General features: G+C 38.5%; 1 protein-coding gene across 13 annotated transcripts in view; it reads right to left on the minus strand.

The window, feature by feature from the left end:
* Positions 1-24,313, minus strand: part of LOC106087000 (LIM and SH3 domain protein Lasp) — a 423,009-nt gene that overhangs the window by 25,988 nt on the left and 372,708 nt on the right. For all 13 annotated transcript variants that reach the window (XM_059370394.1, XM_059370376.1, XM_059370385.1 and 10 more), the window contains 2 exons: positions 14,817-14,949; positions 9,607-9,745 (listed from right to left, as the gene is read on the minus strand). In XM_059370394.1, the coding sequence (XP_059226377.1) occupies positions 9,607-9,745; positions 14,817-14,949 (272 nt within the window). The remainder of the gene's footprint in view (positions 1-9,606; positions 9,746-14,816; positions 14,950-24,313) is intronic.

Below are 24,313 nucleotides of genomic sequence, written 5' to 3' on the forward strand. Positions count from 1 at the left end.
GCGATCTACAGGGATCTTTGCCCTATGATATGTTTGTATCAACCTCTCAAGAGTCTTCAGAATAAAGGATGGCAGACTAAGTTCTGTGCCTATATTGCAAATACAAATTTGCCCATGAACATTATATTAAGGAACAGGGGGAAACTTCTTACATGTAAATGAGTGATGTCCAAATTAAGTTTAAGCTCAATTATAAGGCGCCTCCTTTTTATCGTCGAGAGTCCAAAAGGAGAAGATTTTACTTGGTTGTCATACCATTTTTATATCCTACACCAATACTGTGGTACAGGGTATTATTGTTTAACTTAGTGAATTTGTTTGTAACACCCAAAAGGAAGAGAGATAGACCCATCGATAAGCATACCGATCGACTCAGAATCGCATTCTGATTCGATTTAGCTATGTCTGTCTGTCCGTCCGTCTGCCCATGTTGATTTGTGTACAAAGTAGCAGTTTTCATCCGATCGTCTTAAAATTTGCTACAGGCATGTTTTTCGGCCTAGAGACAAGATCTATTAAAATTGGAAAAAATCGGTTCAGATTTGGATATAGCTTCCATATATATGTACGTCCGAATGACGGTAATAATGCAATAAAATGGTCATTTGTTAACCGATTCTGTCGAAATTTGGCATAAGGGATTTTCTTATGACTTTCGATATTACTGGTGAATTTCATATATATCGGTTCAGATATAGATATTGCTCTCATATATATGTATCGCCCGATTTTAACTTCTAGAGTCACATCAAGCGCATTTATTGACCAATCTTGCCAAAATTCTGCACAACGCTTTCGTCAACAACTACCACAATATTTGACAAGTTTGCTCGAAATCTGTTCAAATTTAGATATAGCTCCCATATATATGTTTGTCCGACTTTGAGTAATATTGCAATATTGTTCTCATTTGTTAACCGATTCTGTCGAAATTTGGCATGAGGGATTTTCTTATGACTGGTGAATTTCATAGAAATCGGTTCAGATTTCGATATAGCTGTCATATATGTATATCGCCCGATTTCCTCGACAACTACCACAATATCTGATCAGTTTTCTCCAAATCGGTTCAGATTTAGTTATAGCTCTCATATATATGTTCGTCCAATTTTTAGAAATATTGCTAATTTTTTTGCCATTCTCTCGAAATTTGGCAGGAAGGATAATCTTGCCAAAATTTTGCAAAACACTTTCTCCTCGACAACTACCACAAAATTTAAGAAGTTTGCTCGAAATCTGTTCAGATAATGTTGTCATTTGTCAATCGTAGTTATTACAGTTTGAACATAATTGCTCGAAATTTGATAGGGAATGTTTAATAACCCATCTGAAAACATACTCCGAGGTCCATCAAAATTGGTTCAGAATTGGATATAGCTCCCATATTGTACTTATAGGGTAGGTGTAGGTTATTATATAGTCGGCACTGTTGGTTTTCCTTTTCCATTTGCATCTCCGATCATTGAGCTCGTCTCGAAAGAGAATCAAACAAAAATTGTAAAATTTAATGATCTTCGCCAACAGGCAAAAACTTGAATAATGAAAAATTTTCTGATATCTTCTAACAGGTAAGCATAAATATTTGTATACCCACCACACCCTAGGAAGGGGGTTTACTAATCTAGTCATTCCAATTGTAGCACCTAGAAATATTGAACTGCAACCCTAGAATGTATATAGTCTTGACAGCGGTCAAACGATAAAGATATCCGCTTGAAATTTTGCACAGATATTTTTTAGTGATGTAACGACCTAAATTTGGATTGAGGGTTACAAATGGGCAAAAACGGTTCAATTTTGAATATAACTCCACTGGAAGCCGCAATTGTTACCCGATTTGGCTGTGTTCTGTTACAACCGCAGTGTTCTGTTACAACCGATTTCCCGATTTGAGATATTTAGCCCCGCAATTGTAATCCGATTCGGCTGACATTTTGCACGTAGTGTTCTGTTACGACTTTAAACATGCTAAGAACGATTCAAATCGGTCTATAAGCTGACATAGCACCCATATATACCGATGTTCCTATTTAAGATCATGATCGTGTGTAAGCCTCAAATGTTTTCCGATTTGGCTGAAATTCACTGTATGTAAAATTTCAGCCAAATCTGTTATGGCTTTTAATATGCATGATAGATATTTTTGAAATCGGTGAAGTCGGTTGATAAGGTTGAAATCGGTTGATAAGATTCCCATATCAACCCATATGGCCTTCAACTAAGTTTATTTGTGTACATTTGTAGTAGAATCTATGGTGGCGGGTTCCCAAGATTCAGCCCAGCTGAACTCAGCACGTTTGCTATAGATATTGTGCTTGCTGCATATATTCTGGCTGAAACAAAATCTCTGGATAATTCCTTCTGATCGACTGACGAAGATGGCTTTGCTGTTCAACTTGTTAATGGAGGCATAGGGAAACGGGATTTTATTCAATAAATAACCAAAATGTGGCTGTTAATTGGGAGATTATACTTGGTATGTGAGCTTATCTAAGCCCATTAACCAGACTTTTTTCCAACACATACAGTAGCGAATAAGGAGTGGCATTTAAGGATTTTCAAAATAAATTAGATTTCGAAGATAGTGTACTCACACTAACGTCTTTCTATTGTTTGATAGAAATAATTGAAGCGTTCTAAATTACACTAAAAACAAACAAAAAATTAAAGCAAAAATTTAGAAATTCCACCCAAAAATTTGTCTATGGTTAATTGATACTGTATTGTTAATTGTTTAGACAATATTATTCCGTTCGGTGATGGTGGGTAATGGATGCGAAAGAAACATAAAAATAAATAGAAATTAAAACTAATGCATAGTCATCGCAAAAAAAGCCTTCCATCAATTTGGGAAACAATATCAAAAACTTTGGAGAACGATACAAAAAGAACAAAACCGAACCACATACACGCATGTTATTGACGTAACCACAAAATTCAAAAATGTTTGTTTAGTTTTGTAAGGGGCAAGAGGGGGATGGTCAGCTGTGGTGGTGGCATAAGATAAGACCAATTAATTGATGGAACGGGGCAAATTTACACCTACTCATACACACATATATCTACACGAATATGATACGATTATTGTATTTATCCATCACTAAACGTCAAAAGATAAACATATCAATTAAATCATTCGCTTATTTAACACAATCATAATTGAAATAACACGCAAACAAGTACAAAGTTTTTTATAGCACGAAACCCTGAATACTCGGAAACAATTTTTAAGGCCTAGCTGGCTATAAGGCCTTAATTGAACAAGGAAAAAGTTCAAATTCTGATATACAAAATACATAAGTCGGTCTAAAACGGAAGTTGTTTATATTTGGGAGGAAATACAATCTACTCACCCAAATCGAAAAATCTTTGAAATAATTCTGGAAATATTGAATGGATAGTGATATGGACACTAAACTTAACATAGTCAATGTTGAGATGTTTTCCAATAAGTATGCTAAATTTGAATTGCTTGTCAAACATTTCTCATTTATAAGTCGATCGGCTTGATTCTTCTTTTAAAATATAGAGCTCGTATAACCCTTCTAAAGACATGAGGAAATGCCTTTATTGTCTCTAACGGTTTATGTGTTATTTGACTTACAACAAGTAAACGCGTGCTAAGTTCGACCGGGCCGAATCTTGCCTGTTAGGGAGAAGATCGCCATCAATACAACTTCCAACAGATGCACAAAATCATGTGTAGTGCAGAAGAAGTGTAATTTGCCACAGAAAGAATGTCTGTCATTACACAAAAATTAATGTATTGGGAAAAAGTACAGCTAATAGACAGGGTTGTCGAGCGTGGATTCAATTCAAATACAACATACCAACGCACGGGTCTTGAAGCCATCACACCTAATATGTTGAAAAGTCCTCTAACCAAAGACGAAACGCGTCACATAGTGGTTGGAGTATGCTGCTATCTTTGGCTTTCCTTTTCCATTTGCATCTCCGATCATTGAGCTCGTCTCGAAAGAGGAACAAACAAAAAATTGTGAAATTTAATGATCTTCGACCTAACAGGCAAAAACTTGAAACATGAAAACAAAATAAATTTAGTTGAAGGGCATGATTTTATTCCACATACCAAACTTCTGTAAAACCAGCAAAAATTAAAGCTTCCAGAAACCGAGCAAGGATGATCGAAAGCTATAGCAGGTAGCGGACCGATTTGGACCGTATTTGGCACAGTTTTTATAAGGCAACGGAACACCACATGTAAAATTTCAGTCAAATCGGACAAAAATTGCGACTTGCAGGGGCTCAAGAAGTCAAATCGAGAGATCGGTTTATATGGGAGCTATTTCCAAATCTCAACCGATATGGCCCCATTGAAATTCACAATGACCTAGAGAAATATTAAGTATCTGTGCAAAAGTTTACGCGTTCCACCGTTCGACACTATTTGTGAATAGTGTTGTAGTTTACAAACCAAGGAAAACATGCAGACAGACTGAAGGTTGCCCGCAAAGAATTTTGCAAAAGCTGTGAGTACATCGAAGATGAAGAGACTATAGAACACGTTCCGTGTGTGCGTACCGCACTAGCAGTCAGAAGGAGTTTCACTTTTGGCTCTCATTTCTTTGAGAACCTGTCTGATTTAGCGGATGTAAACATTCCCAAGTTATTGGGCTTTTTAAAGCGATCTGGATGATTCAACGGTAGGACCTAGAAGGCATCTTCCTTGTTCTGTTCCTATGGTATCACAATGGAAGAAAACGTCTAAATGAGTCTGATGGCAGACTGCCACTTAAACCTAACCTAACCTACAAACCAAGAAGTATCCACCAGCATCGTTGAGTCTTAAATTGAAATCTTTGAAGCATTTTCAGATTTGAATTACTTGTCGTACCCCAAATTTGGATGCCATAGGTCCATACAGGTTTTAATAGAACTTTAGATAAAAGTACTTTGTTTTCCAATGAAAGTTGCGATTTTTTCCCAAGTAACCAATACATTTTCTTTTATTCAATATCAAATGCTTTCTTTTTCCAATTACATGTGATTTCCAAATAAGTCTTCTATTCAGATGGATTCTCAAGTATTTAACAAGTTCTACTTTCGGAATAATATTTTCATTAATGTACACATGGAGGCAGTCGTTCTTTCTTAAGGTAAATGTGATATGAGGTGATTTATCGGTATTCAATTTAAATCAAAGGAGCGTATTTAAACCAATACTTATATACGCTTCAGTAATTTGGTGGACTGTTATGGAGAAAAAGTACAACATAAGGACCATACAACAGGTTCAGAGAACATGTTGTTTTAGCATAGGCGGAACGATGTGGACAATGCCCACTAGAACACTGGATACTATTCTGGATATCCGAGCCAGTGACATACAGATTAAGTGTGAGGTAGCCACTGCGGCTATGAGACTTAAAGCGATGGGAGAATGGATTGAGGATGGGTGCAGCTCATACCATCGGATAGCTTAGATGAGGTCGAGTGCGAGGCACTGCTGCCAGCGGCACAGTCTTGGATTGACGGAACCCTAGTATTGCCATCTGGAAGATCATGTTAAACGGATGGATCAAAGCTAGGGGACATAGTGGACCTGGGGGTTTACCTTGAGAACCAAGGGACTGAGATCTGTTTTAGATTGCCTGACCATAATACGGTCCTGCAGGCGGAGATCCGGGCAATCACGGAACGCTTGAAATGGTATGATGCTAACGCGAGGACATCGTGAACATCTTTACGGACGGTAAGGTCACGAACAGTCTTGCAGTAAAGAAGAAGATTAACGCCTTCTCTGAGGATGACAAAATCCGCATCGCATGGGTGCCGGGCCATAACGGAGTAAGGGGGAGTGAAAGGGCAGATGATTTGGCGGTGAAGGCGAGAGGACTGCCGTCAATAAACTTGGTTAACCAGAAGCCTTTCGCCTTCTCTTCTCTGAGAATGGAAAAATCCGCATAGCATTGGTGCCGGGCAATAATGGATTAAGGGGGAATGAAAGGGCAGATGATTTCGCGGTGAAAGCCAGAGGACTGCCGTCAATAAACTTGCTTAACCCGAAGCCTTTCGGATCGACGCAATACAAGTTAAGAGCGAGGGAGACGAATGCGCATGCAACACTATGGAACAGCGAAACGTTCGGTAGGACGGCGAAAATGCTATGGGGGATTCAGATCGTGAGAAGATGAGGCTATTACTGAAAGGAAGTAAAAAGGAGGTAAGTATAGCTACTAGCTCACTTATGTAAAATCGGTGCGGCAAGTAATAGCATGTGTAGGGCATGGGGGGAAGATGATGAGATGTTGGAGCATTTCCTTTGTCATTGGCCGGCGTTCGAGTCTAACAGATACTGCACTTAGGTGGGGACACTATACCAGACATGAACCAAATTAGGGGTGTGGCATGGAAAACAATTAAGGACTTAGTAAGTACCATGGAATTGCTTTAGATTTTCTTTTTCGAGGTTACTTTTTTTGTATTTAGAGCGCACAACAAGCCGTTTACTGGCTTAGGTGTTTGTCCATAATGAAATGGGCGGATTAATATCTGCCCCCTCTTTTCACCCTAAACTAATTTAATGCTCCACTTTATACACCACTCCTGAATTTTAATCAGCTCGCTTTGAACTATAGCAGACGCTTTTATATGGGATGTATTAGAGGCCAGTAATGCAGTGTCATCGGCATTAGTTACAATTGTTACATTGCTATTATGTGGCATGTCTGATATAAAGTTTGTGTAAAGAATTGGCCCTAATATACTTCCTTGGGAAACTCCAGCCTTTATTCTTTCAAATTCAGAATCTGCATCAGTAAAACTAGCAAAAAGTTTCTTTCATGAAGAAAAGACTTGAATACTAAATAAAAAGGAGTTGGTAGAATCCGTTTTAATTTAAAAAGTAGCCCGTTGTGCCAGACTCTATCGAAGGCTTGCTTCACATCAAAGAAAACAGCGGAACAGTAAAGCTTCTTTTCTAATGAATCTCTGATGACATTTACTATACGGTGGCATTGTACGGAGTTCCATGATGGTTTCTGAAACCGAACTGATAGTTCGGAATCACGTTTTTTTGTAAAGTCTAGAATATGAAAAATTTATTAAGTGTAACAACAAATATGCGAAAAACTGGAATTTTCTGATACAGATTGATTCAAAGAAAAAAAAAAAACGATGACAGATATCTTAACAATTCTTTTTGCATTTTGCAGAAAAAAAGTAATCATAAAAAACAAAAATAAATTCCAATTTTTTTTACTATAATCCCCAAAATACTCATTTTTTATTAAATTTGCTGTGGAAGCTTGTTAGATGCAAACAATTTTTTGCATGGGTTAAGGCACCCGTAAAACCTAGTCCATGAAATGATCTCGATAATATCTCAGCTTTAATCATATCAAATTTCAAATTTCTAACCGATCTCAAATTTTTTCTGGTTTTATTGATTTTCTTCCACTGTGCAAAGACCGTTTTGCACACCTTCACACCTTAGCGAGCGTCGGCGACGACTGAATTCATTTAACCCGTTTTTCACAGTGCTGTAGGATGGTTGCTCATTGCCATACAAAAATTTAAGCTCATCAATGCACCCTTGTCGTGATAATCCACGTCGAAAGTTGTGAAAAATGGTCGCACACAAATGTTCACGAGTTAATTAAATTTTTTTGTCAAATTAATTTCTTCATGTCACTGTAAACAACACAAATGATGGTAATACGTCAAAACGTTCCGAGTACGATTATGCTAAAAAATGTCAAACTTTCCAACGGAAATGATAGATTGCATCTGGAAACACTTGGGTAGGTCAGAAACTTATACAGCAGCCCTCGTATCCCTTGGGAGGAACCACTGTTGTTAAAAGGTAAGCACCGCCGTTGACGCTGAAGTCCGGGTTCAAATCCTAGCGGGAACAAATTTTTCAGCGGCGTTTTTTTTCTCGTAAGCCGTCTAAACTTTTCTACTAAGTAGTATAAGTTTACAACAAGCCGTTCGAAGTCGGCAATAAATAAGAGGTCGCTTAATATTGAGCTTAAGGAGGCCACCGCCTATACGCTGAACGCCTAGGTTCGAATCCTGGCGAGACCATCAGAAAAAATTTTCAGCGGTGGTTTTCCCCTCCTAATGCTGGCAACATTTGTGAGGTACTATGCCATATAAAACTTCTCTCTAAAGAGGTGTCGCACTGCAGCACGCCGTTCGGTCTCGGCAATAAAAAGGAGGCCCCTAATCATTCAGCTTAAACTTGAATCGGACTGCTCTCATTGATATGTGAGAAGTTTGCCCCTGTTCCTTAGTGAAAGGTTCATGGGTAAAAATTTTAATTTTTTTTACTATTGAGCCTAACATTGTATCGGACAGCATTCGTTGATATAAGAGAAGTATCTATCTCTCCTCTCCCTTAATTGAAAGTTCACTGGCAATTTTCCACATTTTTTGGGAATAAATGCAGAACTTCGATTAATGCGGAATGCCTTTAGATAAGACGTCGTTACAACCCAAAATTGTTGCAAGTAACAAATCTCTCAGTCTACAAATGCAGTATCACCTAAGTAGAGGCAGAACAAATCTCTGTGATTTAAGCGCCAGTCTGCAACATTATTCAAATCTGGATTGACTATTAATACAAGAGTTGTTCTGTTGGTCACTGAATAAATGTCACTTCATTAGGTTTCGCTCCACTTTCAAAGGTGGTTAAATTTTTTTGAGATTTTTCGAACATCTTCTGGCTTGAGATCATATTCAACGCTTTCTATTCAAAGAAAAGCATACTTAAGAACTTTTAAAAGTTGGGCGAGTGTGTGTTATTATTCAAAACACTTTGACTTGCTCGGTGGATCATGATTTCTGATACGCCATGCATCTTTATCAATACTTTGTCAAATTGATTAGGGTGCCCTTCACACCTATAGACTTTCGAGTCCAGTGTAGAACAGGCGTATCAGAAATCATGATCCACCAAGCCAGTCAAAGTGTTTGGAATAATAACACACACTTGCTCAAATTTGCGATGCTATTCTTTGAATAGAAAGATGTTAAAAAAGTGGATTGAAACCTAATGATGTTTCAAAACAAAAGCGTGCTCTATACCGTACTCAATAGTCTTTGGGTATGTAGGGCACACTAATCAATTTGACAAAGGTATTCATGAAGATACATGGCGTGTCAGAAATCATGATCCACCAAGCCAGTCAAAGTGTTTTGAATAATAACACACAGAAATTTTCCCTAAATAATAATAATAATGTTTACAATATAATATTTTAATGAATTTTAATCGAAATTTCAATAAAAATTTCTCCAAAGATATGATTTAAAAAAAAATATATTCCTTAAGACAACATTTTAAAAAAACTATTTTCTGAAAACAAAGTTATGAAAAAAATTTTAAAAAGAATTTCTAAGAAATTTTCCTAAAAACAAAATTTTACAATAAAATTTTCGCGATATAAAAAATTTATATTTTTGACAAAATTTCGATGGGGTGACCTCACGCTTGTCTTCAAAAAATAAAAAAGTTAAAACTTTTATCATTTTTCAGTTCCAGTTCGAGGTGTTAGTATAAAAAAACGAATTAAACATTTTGATAATGTTATTGAGCCTTTTGCCAAAATTGTAACCATTGCAAGGGCTTTTAATACGAACCTTTTGTTGAATCTGATGCTTCCGCCGCTCCACGTTGTTTTTCCATGGCCGCTTTCTTCTCCAAATCTCCATGATAGGCCACATTTGATATGTGTTTTGTATTCTGTTTAATACGCAATGTCTCTGGATCATCGGCGACCTGTCATCATATAAACCAACGAGTAAAGAGAAATTTGAAAAATTATATAAAAAATGGGTGGAATTTGAAATAGGTTTTACAACTAGAGCTAGAACTAAAACTAAAATTTATGCTTAAAAATGAACAACATTGTCCTGAGGCCATTGATGGGATACATGCAGTGAACCGCGGAGGTTAAAGCAAAGTGTAGAACATTTTTTATGTTACGTAGAAACGGTTGACGCCTTTCTTGGTGCACACAGTGGGGTGTTTTTCCTAAATTTTTCCGGCAGCCAAACAGGAATGAAATCTCTGAAAAACTTAATTGTCTGAAATGGCGGATCGATAGGTTAGGTTCAAGTGGAAGTCTACCATCAGATTCACCTAGACGTTTTCGTCCATTGTGATACCACGGGAACAGAAGAATGAAGATCTAATTCTAGTTCCCACCGTTGAACCGCTTTAAAAAGCCCTACAACTTGCGAATGTACACATCCGCTAAATCAGACAGGTTCTCAAAGAAATTAGAACCTAAAGTAGAACTCCTTCTGACTGCTAGTTCTCTTGTTTCTTCTTGTGCGGTGTCTTCACAGTTTCTGCAAATGTCGTTGCTGGTAACCTTCAGTCTGTCAGCATGTTTTCGAATTTGACAGAGACCTGCCATGAAGGATCGGTACATACAGAAGTTATTAGGCCGTGTTCCTTTGGACTACAATGGCCTTAAATGTTTGATCGCAGGCTACCACTAAAAGCTTACGTAACCATCAAAAATCCTTATTTCGATTATCAAAATCGGTTCAGTTTTAGGCTCTAGTAGTCATAATTTTGGTTTCGTTATGTTTTGCTGAACGATTTTTTGAAAAAAAAAAAATCGACCCGGCCTAATGGACATACACCTAAGTCAGTAATCGACTTGATGTTCTCTGTAAATACTAAAAAGTAACCTCGAAAAAGAAAATCTAAGTTAGAAATTCCGTGTTTTCCATGCCACGCCCCTAAGTTGGTTCATGTCTGGTATTGCGTGTAGGATCTATTAGCCGATGATGGGTTTAATCGGACTATATCCTGATATAGCCCCCATATAGACCGATCTTCCCATTTAAGGTTTTAGTCCCATTAAAGCCATATTTATTATTCGATTTCTTATCTCGACATTCGTACTGAGTATGGTCAAGATCAGGCTATATTTCGATATAGCTGCCATATTGACTGATCTCCCGATTTGGGATCTTGGGCCCATAAAAGGCGCATTTATTACCAGATTTTGCTGAATGTTGGCATAGTGACCTATTTTAGGCTTTTCGACTTCCATACCTTATATGATTCAGATAGCTCGATATCTGGATATAGCTACCATACATACCGATCGCCCGATTTTAAGTCTTGCACCCATAAAAGGCTCATTAATTATCCGATTTCGCTGAAATTTGGCATAGTGACCTATGTCAGGCTTTTCGACATCCATGCCCTATATGCTTCAGATCTGCCGATTTAGTGTCTTGGACCCATAAAAGACGAAGACGACGATTTCGCTGAAATTTGGCACAAGGATCTGTGCATCCGTTGTCTATATGGTTCAGATTGGCCTACATTTGAATATAGCTGCCATATAGACCGATCTTACGATTTAAGATATTGGGCCCATAAAAAGAGCATTTATTACCCGATTTCACTGAAATTTTGCACAGTAGGCTGTGCTATAGACTCCTCAACGTCTGTGTTCAATATAGCTCCCATCGGCATATATTTCGACATAGCTGCCATATAGACCGATCTCCTGATTTGTGGTCGTGAGCTTATAGAAGGCTCATTTATTATCCGATTTCGCTGAAATTTGGCATAGTGACCTATTTTAGGCTTTTCGACATCCATGCCCCATATGGTTCAGATCGGTCTATATTTGGATATAGCTGCCATATAGACTGATCTCACGATTTAGGGACTTGGGCTTATAAAAGGCGCATTAAACGATTTCGCTGAAATTTGGCACAAGGATGTATGTTAGGCTTTCTGATATCCGTTCCCGATATGGCTAAGTTCAGCTTATAGTTATAGTTGCCATATATACCGATCTCCAGATTTTAGTCCTTGGATCCATAAAAGCAGTGTTTATTATCCCATTTCGCTGAAATGTGACAACGTGAGCTATGTTAGGACCTACAACATCCACCTACATTAGCCCTCATCGGTCTATATTTGGATAAAGCTGCCATATAGAGCGATCTCCCGTTTTAGGGTCCAGGGCCCATAAAAGGTGCACATTTTCCGATTTCACTGAAATTTGGTTAAGTGACCTATGTTTGGCTTTTCGATCCCGAGCTCTGTATAGGTTAGATCGGTCTATATTTTGATATAGCTGCCACATTGACCAATATTCCGTTTTTGCAACTGTGAATTGTATTTATGAGACCACTCGACGTACGTGCCGAGTTTGGTCCAAATTGGACCACATTTCAATAAAGCTGCAATGGGTTCTCATATATTATGCATTTTTCTTCGGATTATGACGAAATGTGGTTAACATATATATCCGAAGTGGTTGTTGTTGTAGCAGTTTGTTGTGTTCTAACTTTCGTCTGCTTGATTCTGTTGAGTGTCAAGACCCAGGAACTCTGCGACTAAGATGGGGTGCGTCCACAGGGATCTGGGTCTGAGTCGAGTCGCATATCGTGTGGACCCTGGTTACAATCGGGAAATACATCTTGTACGTTGGCATCAATCCTTGCTCTGTAGGAGTTGAGGCGGCTGCGTCTGCCGACACGTAATTGGGCCAGAACTACTCTGGTTTGCCCGAGGATGTAAATTTCTTCAGGTGCAGTGGGAGGGGGTCGTTCTCCAAGGACTACATTCGCCCGGTAGCCATTTACCGCATCTACTACCGTGTCTGCATGAATGTTGTCTAGACCTGCTTGATATGCGGCTTGATCTAAAGGTAGTCGTTCAACCTATCGCAGATGTCAACAATGGTTGGGGCCTGATGCCATGGTCGTACAATCGTCCGCATATGATACTATCTCCTTGCCGCCTGGAGGTGGTGGAATGGAAGATAGGTAAAGGTTAAACAGTGCCGGAGATATCACCCCACCTTGGGGAATTCCATGTTTACCCTACGGTGCTTCGACTTCTTATCCCTAAATTCCTCAAATGACTGGCGACCTGGCAGGTCAGCCGTGCCAGGCTGGACTGGACCTGTCGAATGCCTTCGATAGGTCCAGTGCCACGAGGATCGTCCTATCACATGGCCTGGGCTGATTGAAGCCACGGCAAATGTGTGCGGTGGTGGCATGCAAAGCTGTTATTGTGCTATGCAGTCTTCGAAATGCGAATGGAAATTCTCCTACGAGGCTCAGGAGGCTCAAGAGGAGCGGTTTCTGCGTTAAAGATGTCTCGGAATTTCCTCTCGGCCACTAGCACATCCGAGGGGGGTGGCAGTTCACTGAAGCGGCATTTAGTACTCTCTGAAGCCAGCCCAATCGGCCTTCTTCTGATTGATAAACGTCCGGCGTTCAGAGGTTATGAAGTCGGATGGTCGGTCGATGGTGAGAATTATGGAGAGGATAAGTCACTCAGGAGATCAGGGGATACAATGGAAATGTCTGGCGAGCTGCTGCACCTCCTCATAATCCTAGTGGCGGCATCCTCATTCACCGTACTAAACGTGGAGCCTACAATCTGCTCTGCCAAAGCTATGCCACGGTGGTCGTTACCTAGGGGAGAATGCCATGAAGTATGATGCGCATTGAAGTTCCCTAGAACTAAACGATTACGGCCAGATAGTAACCTAGATATTAACCCGGAGTTGTAAGTTTGACCATTAATCTGAACACAGCTACCAACCGGCGGTATGTACCTTTCTGCATGAATGTTGTCTAGACCTGTTTGATATGCCACTTGATCTAGAGGTTCTCTCTTGTAGCGCTGAACCTCACGCTCTACATCAAGTAGATCTACCTTAAGGTTTCTGGGTGGTGGATAGCTCTATCTCGGCAGTTGTATAGCTCTATCTCGGTAGTACCGAACCTGACTGCTATCGCCATGCACTCCATGTAGGGGTCACTAGCACCAAGTGCATGCGAGATGGGTCTATATTGCACAGAATGGTGTATCACGAAGGCTAATCCCCTACCTCCATTCCTTGAGCGATGCTTACGTAGCACATTGTATCCGTGACAACTTTGCAAGCTGCAGGTGTTGGTCAGCTTTGTCTCCTGGATCGCTGCGGCCAATATATCTTTCCGACTCATGAAATCCACAATCTCATCGATCTTGCCACGGAGACCATTGCAGTTAAGTTTCAAAAATTATACATTTCCCGGCACTGGCCTGGCAATATTTGGGCTGGGATGCTGCCGTTGCGTATATTGCTGTACGGGAGAAGTCGGGGGGTCACATAGTCCGACGACGAGGACGCAGAAGGCGACTACAACGACGCTTGTGACCCACATATCCAGTATGACTATACTCCCGTAGTGAAGTGAAGCCAGAGCAATATCGAAAATGTACCCACTCCATGCACCAGTTACACTTAACCGACACCGACCGATGATGGAGGCGGTTCTGGCAAACCGAACAGAACCAGTGTCCGGAACGGACCAGAAGCGTGCGGAAAAGGTATTCCGGGATGCGCCTCTCCCATGACGAAAAAAGACCAACACGTACACTGAGGGGGCAGCGCTTGCCGATGAAGGTTCCATTGGGTCAATCCGGTGCGTACAGCCGGCTGCTATGGGATTGATCCGAAGTAGTGAGTATCCAAACTTCGACCCGGCCGAACTTAATGCCATGTAAAACCTATGCCATGTATCCGTACGAACTCGGCTATAAAAAGGAGGCCCGTTATCATTGAGCTTAAACTTGAATCGGACTGCACTCATTGATAGTTGTGAGAGTTTGCCTCTGTTCCTTAGTGGAATGTTCATGGGCAAAATTTGCAATAATTTCAAAACTCTCCCACTGTGTCATACGGCATTAAGCATAGTACACTTTGTAATTGAGGCGTAGCAAAAAAAAATGAAAGAAAAAAGAAACACTTCAACTAAAGTTGGAGTCTCTGTTTTTGGGCAATTTGTTAGCATGCTTAATAGGGACTGACCTGTGTAAATTTGCCTTTGGCCTTTTCAAAATCTTCATGATATTTAACATTCGATTGGATTTTAGTATTTTCCGCTATTCTCTTTAATTCGGGCGTATCTGCTATCGCTGTGGCTTTGGCCTTTGGAATGTGACTAAAAGGAGAAGAGACAATCAAAAAATAAAATAAATTTTTGGTTTATAACATAAAGTCAAAAACATACGAAATGTTTATTTTTCCTCAAGGAAATGGCAATAAGTACTCTGTTGAACCCAAATATTTCACAATCATTTGTACATATACTAACTTTTAATATCAGATTATACGAACGATGTCGATAATATGGAATTGTTAATGGACAATTATAAACATTATTATGTACTTAAATAAAATAGATAACAATAAGGGAAATTACCGTTTATGACATATGCTCGCATACCCTAGTAAATCTTTTTACATGTCAGTATGCCAAAAGATAATAGCATTAATTTGATTGCAAATGAATCCTAATCGAAAACATACCTTAGTTTATCTCATTAACTTTAAATAATGTATAATGACATCACCATCTAAATTAACACTTAAAGCTCATATCGACAATATAATACAAATAAATTGAATTGAAATGACTTTAATAGGAAGTGAAAAGCAAAATTGTGGTATACAATTTAAGTACTAAATGTTCTTCAACTCAAATTCGATAAATTACACGGATATATATTTCTTATTTCGTATAATTAAATATAATGAACTACACATACAACTATGGAGGAGCAATTTAATCTTAAGATGTCTATATGTCAGCTCTATACAAAAATTTGTCCCATTTGACTATACCTTGTACAGGCCTCAGAAACTGAGAGCTACATACTTTATATTAGTCTGAAAAGCACGTGGCCATTAGTAAACAGTGTGAACATCAACAAGCTCTCTCCATCGAGCTGTATCGTTGGTCAAAGCCTTGGCTTGATTCCACGAAATATAAGTTGATTCCAACTCTCTTTTCGTACAGCGGATCCATGTGTTTTTAGGGCGTCCCCTCCATCATTGTCCTTGCGGGTTTCAGTCAAGAACATTTCTAACTATACCATCGCGCTGTCGGCGATGATATTCTATTCTATTGCACCACAGTGCAATATTCACCACCATGGGTATATTCATCTTATTTTACTTTAATTGGCTATGACAGAACATTTGTCCCTTTAGCCGAACGTAGAATAGCGTTCCAAGCGCCTCGATCTTCTGTGCTCATTCTAAAATCTCTGACACCCAGTTTCGAGGTGTCTCCCACCACTTGCTTCTTCCATCCGGCTTTTGGTCGTCCCGGTTTGCGTGTACCACCGTTATCGCATTCAAAAGACATTTTTGCTGGAGCTTCTTCATTCATTCTGAGAACACGACGTAGCCAACACAACCGTGGTATTTTGATGCTTGTAACTATGCTATCGTCGTCTAACAGCTCGTGATTCATACAACACTTATAGTCTCCATTAACGACGATTATATTCTCCAATCCGATTTCGCTGAAATTTGACATAGTGACCTATTCTAGGCTTTTCGACATCCGTATCCGATATGGTTCAGATCGTTCTACATTAGATATATAGCTGCCATATAGACCCAAGACCCAAGGGCTTATAAAAGGCGCATTTATTACCCGATTTCTCCGAAATTTGGCACAAGGAACTATGTTAGGCTTTCTGACATCCGTTCCCTATACGGTTTAGATCGGTCTATAGTCGGATATAGCTGCCATATACACCGATCTGCAGATTTTAGTCCTTGGACCCATAAAAGCAGCATTTATTATCTGATTTCGCTGAAATGTGACACCGTGAGTTGTGTTACGACCTGCAACATCCGCATTCAATATGGCCCCCATCGGTCTATATTTGGATATAGCTGTCATATAGAGCGACCTGCCGTTTTAAGGTCTTGGGCTTATAAAAGGTGCACATTATCCGATTTCACTGATATTTTATATATTTATATATTTTATATATATTTTACAAAGAATCTTTCTCTCAAACACTCCAAGAACTACCTCGTCTGCTTTCACAAGTACCCATGCCTCGGAACCATATAACAACACGGATAGTATCAGTGTCTAGTACAATGTAATCTTCGTCTGTCAAGAGGTGGCATTGTTTTTAAACTGCTTAGTAAATCCAAAGTAGCACCTACTTGCACAGTATTATTCTTCGCCTTATTTCAAAACTGGTGTCATTCGTTTCGGTTATGGCGTTGTCGAGGCAGATGAAGTTGCTGACTATCTCAAAGTTGTGGTTCCCAACTTTCTCCATTTTCTGTATCAGATCAGTTGTGCAAGGCGTTTTGGAAGTTGATACCAACCATTTCGTTTTATCTCCATTTACTGCCAGACCCAGTTTCACTGACTCTCTTTCGATTCTTTCAAAGGCTGCAGTTACTACTTCTGGTGACCGACCCAGGGAAACGATGTCGTCGGCATAGGCGTGTAGCACGTGTTCTCTTGTGATTAGTGTGCCATATCTATTCACATCTGCATCTCGTATAATTTTCTCCAGTAGGATATTAAAGAGATCACACGATAGGCTGTCTCCTTGTCTGGAATCTCGTTTGGTATTAAATGGTTCTGAGAGATTCTTTCCTATTCCTACTGAGGAATGCGTATCAGCAAGTGTCATCCTGCAGAATCTTTTTAATTTTGCAGGGATACCAAACTCAGACATGGCTTGAAATAACTTTGAAGGTAAAGGAGTATCGAAGACGGCTTTGTAGTCAACAAAGAGGTGGTAGGTGTTGATTGTCCTTCTCGGGTCTTTTCCAGGATTTGGTGTGAATATCTGGTCTATGGTGGATTCACCAGGTCTAAAACCGCATTGATGGTTTTAATCTTTCACAAAGTACGCTCGAGAGTATCTTGTGTGCGATGGGGAGTAGACTTATTCCTCTGTAGTTGGCACATTCCGCCTTGTCTCCTTTCTTGTGTACGGGACATAATACGCTGAGGTTCCAATTATCGGGTATGCGTTCTTCTAGCCAGGTTGCGCAGACAAGCTGATGCATACGCCTTATCCGCGTGTCGCCTCCGGTTTTAAAACGTTCAGTCGGCAACCCGTCGGCTTCTGCTGCCTTGTTATTTTTCAGTCGGGTCACTGCTACTTCGACCTCATTCTGACTAGGATGTAGACATTCTATACCATCATCAGGGATTGGTTCTGCGGTATCCTCTTCGCCGCCATCGTCGGACACTAGCAGCTGGGTAAAATGTTCTTTCCATATCCTCAGCACACTATAGGTATCAGTTACCAGTGGATCTTCGGCGAGGATTCACACCTAAATCTTTCCGCAAAATTTGCCACGTTGTTGAGTGACAGAGGCCCAATTGTTGCGAACGGCGACGAATCGATTACTGATGGTCATCATTATCACTGGCCAATACAGCTGCGATATTTTCTTCAGTTCGCACTCAGCGTAAGCGTGTTGATAGTTTAATGTCTAAAAATGAAAATTTGGTGCAAAATTTAGTCACAATAGCCCGAATAGCCGCTTCAGTGGGTCGATTAAGCTGACCATAAAATGGAGGAAACGCGCGATGAACTTTCTTAATAGAGCACGCATTTTGATAATAAGTTTCAATAATTTGCAACCGTTGTTCGTTTGAAAGACGCTTCATAGTTAAATTATAGACCAAACTAAAGATGTTTGAGAGTGAAACAAAACACGAAAGCGCGTGAGCTGTTTAAACCAGTGTTGCCTTAAAGATAAAAGCTAAAAAATCACCGTTTACAACCTACCACAATGTATGGTTCTTAAAGTCTCCACACCAAATATAGTTTTGGTCTTTACTGTATAAAATATAAGCACAATCAATAAGCAATAAATATAATCAATTTTAATACCTCACTAAATAAATTGGCACATTAAAATTAAAAAAAAAAAAATCAATTCCTATGAAAAGCAAACAAACAAGCAAACAATGCCATTTTCAATGTAGTTTCCATAACAATTGCACACATATATATGTAGATATTTTAATCAACTGCATTATAAATATTAACACATGGAATTAATGTCACAGTTACTGGAGCCCTGGGGAAACAACCAGTCGATTTATTACTCTTTGTCAATAAAACGGTGTATTGACATGTTATGCGAAGTTGGCCTTTTATTTTCATGTCTATTTAACAACTATTTTATGGATGTGGTTAAGCCCTTGGGCCATATATGGATGATACTTTTTCCACAGCCCTCCGCAATGAAAGTGTAGTGGGGCAATAATGGAGATGAAGAGACAAACCACAATTAATGGTAAACTACCTACAGATTTCACTGAACGAACGATGAAAGCTTTTAATGAGATGTATTTCAATACATTTGCTTTATATATTTGCCATTGACATATGTAGGTCGGTGAAATGAAATTGGTCTTAATTGCCAAAGTTTAAATGACACTCAAATTGCAATGGCTTACTTATTTTAGAGCAGGAATACACAGCAATTTTCCAAGGAAAATGGGTTTTCGGCATTTTTCTACTTTCTTAGAAACAAAATTGATAAAAAAAATTATAATTACAAGCAAATGCTTTTAAATGACAAGAGGTATAGTATAAATGGCATTAAGTTTGACCACTATCTGTAAACATTATATTGAGGTTATATCAGAGGATTGCTTTACAGAATCTTATACCAAAAGCTGTTGCTAAATGAAGCATAATTCTTTGAAGCGCATAGGCTTCGACGATTAATATTTTATCTCAATCTGATGCGAAAGGAGTCGTATAAAATAATAAAAAGTGTCCTGAAAGCTAAAAGTTGACCACCAAACATTGCGTAAAGGAAAAACAGCGGGTATACTTCTCGTATATCATTGACTGCTGTCCGCATTCGAAACCACGTTCAGGACCATATACATTGTGACACGTATGATGTAGAGCTCGAAAAATATCGATAACATCGATATTTAATTTTTTGATTGAATATCGATTGATATTTTTCCGATGGATACTGGGCCACCGTAGCGCAGAGGTTAGCATGTCCGCCTATGGCGCTGAACGCCTGGGTTCGAATCCTGGCGAGACCATCAGAAAAAAATGTCAGCGGTGGTTTTCCCCTCCTAATGCTGGCAACATTTGTGAGGTACTATGACAATGGATACTAGGCCACCGTAGCGCAGAGGTTAGCATGTCCGCCTATGACGCTGAACGCCTGGGTTCGAATCCTGGTGAAACCATCAGAAAAAAATTTTCCCCTCCTAATGCTGTCCAAAATTTGTGAGGTACTATGCCATGTACAACTTTTCTTCAAAGAGGTGTTGCAATGCGGCACGTCGTTCGGACTCGGCTTTAAAAAGGAGGCCCTATACATTGAGCATAAACTTGAATCGGACTGCATTCATTGATATGTGAGAAGTTTGCCCCTATTTCTTAGTGTAATGTTCATACTATCACAAAAGTAAAATGGTTTGGAAAACTAAACAAAAATAAGCAATCCGACACTGAATGTATTTTTTAACATTCATTTTCATGCGATTAGACTAACATATTATACAATGATTTTTCTCATGACTTCCAAATTAGTTTATTAACCTTGGTTGTATTTGGTCTGTGCATTGATATTGTTTCTTTATAAATCGATCTCCTGATTTTTATACCAACCACCATAGGATGGGGGTGTTTGTAACACCTCGAAATATTCGTGTAAGACCCCATAAAGTATATATATTCTTGATCGTCTCGACGTTCTGAGTCGAACTAGCCATGTACGTCCGTCCGTCTGTCGAAATCACGATAGAGGTCGAACGCGTAAAGCTAGTCGCTTGAAATTTTGCACAGATCCTTAGTATTAATACAGGTCATTGGAAATTGCAAATTGGTCATATCTGTTCAGATTTAGATATAGCTCCCATATAAACCGATCTCCCGATTTGACTTCCTTAGTCTCGTGAAGCCACAATTTTGTTCCGATTTGGCTGAAATTTTGCGCGTAGTATTCTGTTACGACTTTCAACAACTATACCACTGACTTCTTGAGCCCCTGGAAGCCTCAATTTTATCCGATTTGGACGAAAGTATGCACGTCATGTTCCGTTATGACTTCCAACAACTGTGTCAAATACGGTTTAAAGCGGTCTATAACCTGATATACCTCTCATATAAGCCGATCTCCCGACCTTACTTATTGAGCCCCTGGAGGCCCCAATTTTTGTTCGATTTGGCTGAAATTTTGCATGTGGTGTCCCGTTACGACTTCCAATAACTGTGCTAAGTACGGTCCGAATTGGTCTATAACCTGATATAGCTCCCATGTAAACCGATCTCCCGATTTGACTTCTGGTGCCCCTGGAAGCCGCAATTTTGTATCCGATTTTGCATGTAGTGTTCTGGAGTGTAGTGGAGGCCACCGTAGCGCAGAGGTTAGCATGTCCGCCTATGACGCTGAAAGCCTGGGTTCGTATCCTGGCGAGACCATCAGAAAAAAATTTTCAGCGGTGGTTTTCCCCTCGTAATGCTGGCAACATTTGTGAGGTACAATGCCATGTAAAACTTCTATCCAAAGAGATGTCGCCCTGCGGCACGCCGTTCGGACTTGGCTATAAAAAGGAGGCCCCTTATCATTGAGCTTAAAACTTGAATCGGACTGCACTCATTGATATGTGAGAAGTTTGCCCCTGTTACTTAGAGGAATGTTCATGGGCAAAATTTGCAATTTGCAGTGTTCTATTATGATTTCCAACAACACTGCTAAGTACGTAGTAAGTAGTAAGTAGTTTATTTTGTATAAATTTTTAGCAGAATCCATGGTGGTGGGTTCCCAAGATTCGGCCCAGCCGAACTTAACGCTCTTTTACTTGTTACTTCTCATTTTCGTTTGATATATAGGTGATCAGGAAATCAACGATAGTATCGATACAATCAATATTTTTCATTAAAACTATCGAAAATATCGAATGTTGCGATTATCGATAGTTTGCCAGCTCCAGTATGAAGCCCCAAAAACCCCTAAAAGACAAGGACAAGGAAGAGTACGTGTCCTAATCGAAAAGTCTTTAAGTGTGGAGAATCCACTACCAAAAATGCCCCCAGATGGAGATATCGGCCGTCTGAACCACATAGTCCATCGGAAAAATTGAACCTAGAGACATCTTGTGTTTCTAAACTACACAGAAGATGCCAATGAAATTCACAATTCTAATCTAACCATCATGTTACATATGTAATTTCCTCTATTTTGCCCTATTTCTTTGTGTGCCAATTAGTTGTTGCCCAACGAAATGCTGTTCTACAAAAGGAAGCCCAAGAACATATGTTTGTGATCCCTTCAGCCTATGTGGTAGTCGTAGATGAATTTCATATCTGGCACAAATAACAATCACTTGACTGCCTTTGGTGGCTCACATTAAAATATGTTTGCCCTAGTCCAAGTTGTAATCTTTGCTGCTCCTCTTGGAGGAAAGCCATTGTGGTTTCTGTGTGGAGAAGGGTTCGGGTGAGGCTTCGTTATTATCATTAAAAGGTAATAACTTTTCCTTTTGTGGTTGTACATTTATTACTCCAAACTAAAACTGGCTGGCAAATTGTGACATTAGTATTGCCAAGATATTTCTTTAATTTTTTTTTTGTACCATTGCTTTGGTTTTGTTGTAATGAATAACCGGCAGCCAGGGAATCGGATGGGAGGGAGGGCAACCTCCGTCCGAGTGAACTACATAAAATGAAACCTGGATTTTGTTTTTTTTTTTTATTTTTCCTCATTTGTTGGCATTTGAAAGTTTTGTCCGCAATGAGTAAGCAGCAAAAAACACAAATAAACAACAAATGTAGCGGCGACATAGATATCAGTGGACTGAAATCGAGTCGAACCGTTTAGCATTACATAGGGGAGATTAGTTTTCATTTCACTTCGTTTTGTGCATAATTTTACTTTCATTTTATATTTACGATACAGTATATAAATTTTAAAAGATTAAAATGTTCATTACATTTTGTTGTGTTACTTAATGTTTGCCAAAACAAACATTTTGCATAAAGGCTTGATAGCAACTAAAAATCTGCGGTTTACATAAATCCCTAGCAAGAGGGAATTTTTTGGCATACATTGTCGAATGAAGGTGTTTTTTATTTAAAACCCCCGTCATGAAGGAATGGTTTATAATTTAATATGCCAATAAACCCCTATAACATTCCAATTACAAATAGTTGGAACCGTGGATAAAGTTGGAATTTCATTAAAATGTTGTCTAAAGGGAAAATTAATTAAAAGAAAATTTCATACAAACTTAGAAGAGATTCCAAAGAAATTTTGTCTTTAGAGAAAATTTCATGGAAATTTTGTCTTTAGAGAAAATTTCATGGAAATTTTGTCTTTAGAGAAAATTTCACGGAAATTTTGTCTTTAGAGAAAATTTCATGGAAATTTTGTCTTTAGAGAAAATTTCATGGAAATTTTGTCTTTAGAGAAAATTTCATAGAAATTTTGTCTTTAAAGGAAATTGCATGGAAATTTTGTCTTTAGAGGAAATTGCATGGAAATTTTGTCTTTAGAGAAAATTTCATGGAAATTTTGTCTTTAGAGAAAATTTCATGGAAATTTTGTCTTTAGAGAAAATTTCATGGAAATTTTGTCTTTAGAGAAAATTTCATGGAAATTTTGTCTGTATAGAAAATTTCATGGAAATTTTGTCTGTATAGAAAATTTCATGGAAATTTTGTCCTTAGAGAAAATTTCATGGAAATTTTGTCTTTAGAGAAAATTTCATGGAAATTTTTTCTTTAGAGAAAATTTCGTGGAAATTTTTTCTTTAGAGAAAATTTCGTGGAAATTTTTTCTTTAGAGAAAATTTCATGGAAATTTTGTCTTTAGAGAAAATTTCATGGAAATTTTGTCTTTAGAGAAAATTTCATGGAAATTTTGTCTTTAGAGAAAATTTCATGGAAATTTTGTCTTTAGAGAAAATTTCATGGGAATTTTGTCTTTAGAGAAAAATTCATGGAAATTTTGTCTTTAGAGAAAAATTCATGGAAATTTTATCTTTAGAGAAAATTACATGGAAATTTTGTCTTTAGAGAAAATTTCATGAAAATTTTGTCTTTAGAGAAAATTTTATGGAAATTTTGTCTTTAGAGAAAATTTCATGGAAATTTTGTCTTTAGACAAAGTTTCATGGAAATTTTGTCTTTAGAGAAAATTTCATGGAAATTTTGTCTTTAGAAAATTTCATGGAAATTTTGTCTTTAGAGAAAATTTCAGGGAAATTTTGTCTTTAGAGAAAATTTCATGGAATAATAATAAAAAAGTAAAAATCAAAAATAAAATATAAGTCGTAAAAGAAATGTGGATGTCGAATTGAATTCAACGCTCAATAGAAAAAATAGGCACACTGTAGTCAACTGGGAAATAGTAGGCTAAACCCATTTACAGGAAATATAAAAGGGACAACGCTTTTTCTTAAACTATCCAATTTGGAGACCTATGTATTGAAGAAACCAAGATATTGGCGATTTTTGGAAAAATTTGGTAATTTTTCCTTATGATGC

Source organism: Stomoxys calcitrans, chromosome 1 (genome assembly GCF_963082655.1).
Source record: "Stomoxys calcitrans chromosome 1, idStoCalc2.1, whole genome shotgun sequence".
NCBI lineage: Eukaryota > Metazoa > Arthropoda > Insecta > Diptera > Muscidae > Stomoxys > Stomoxys calcitrans.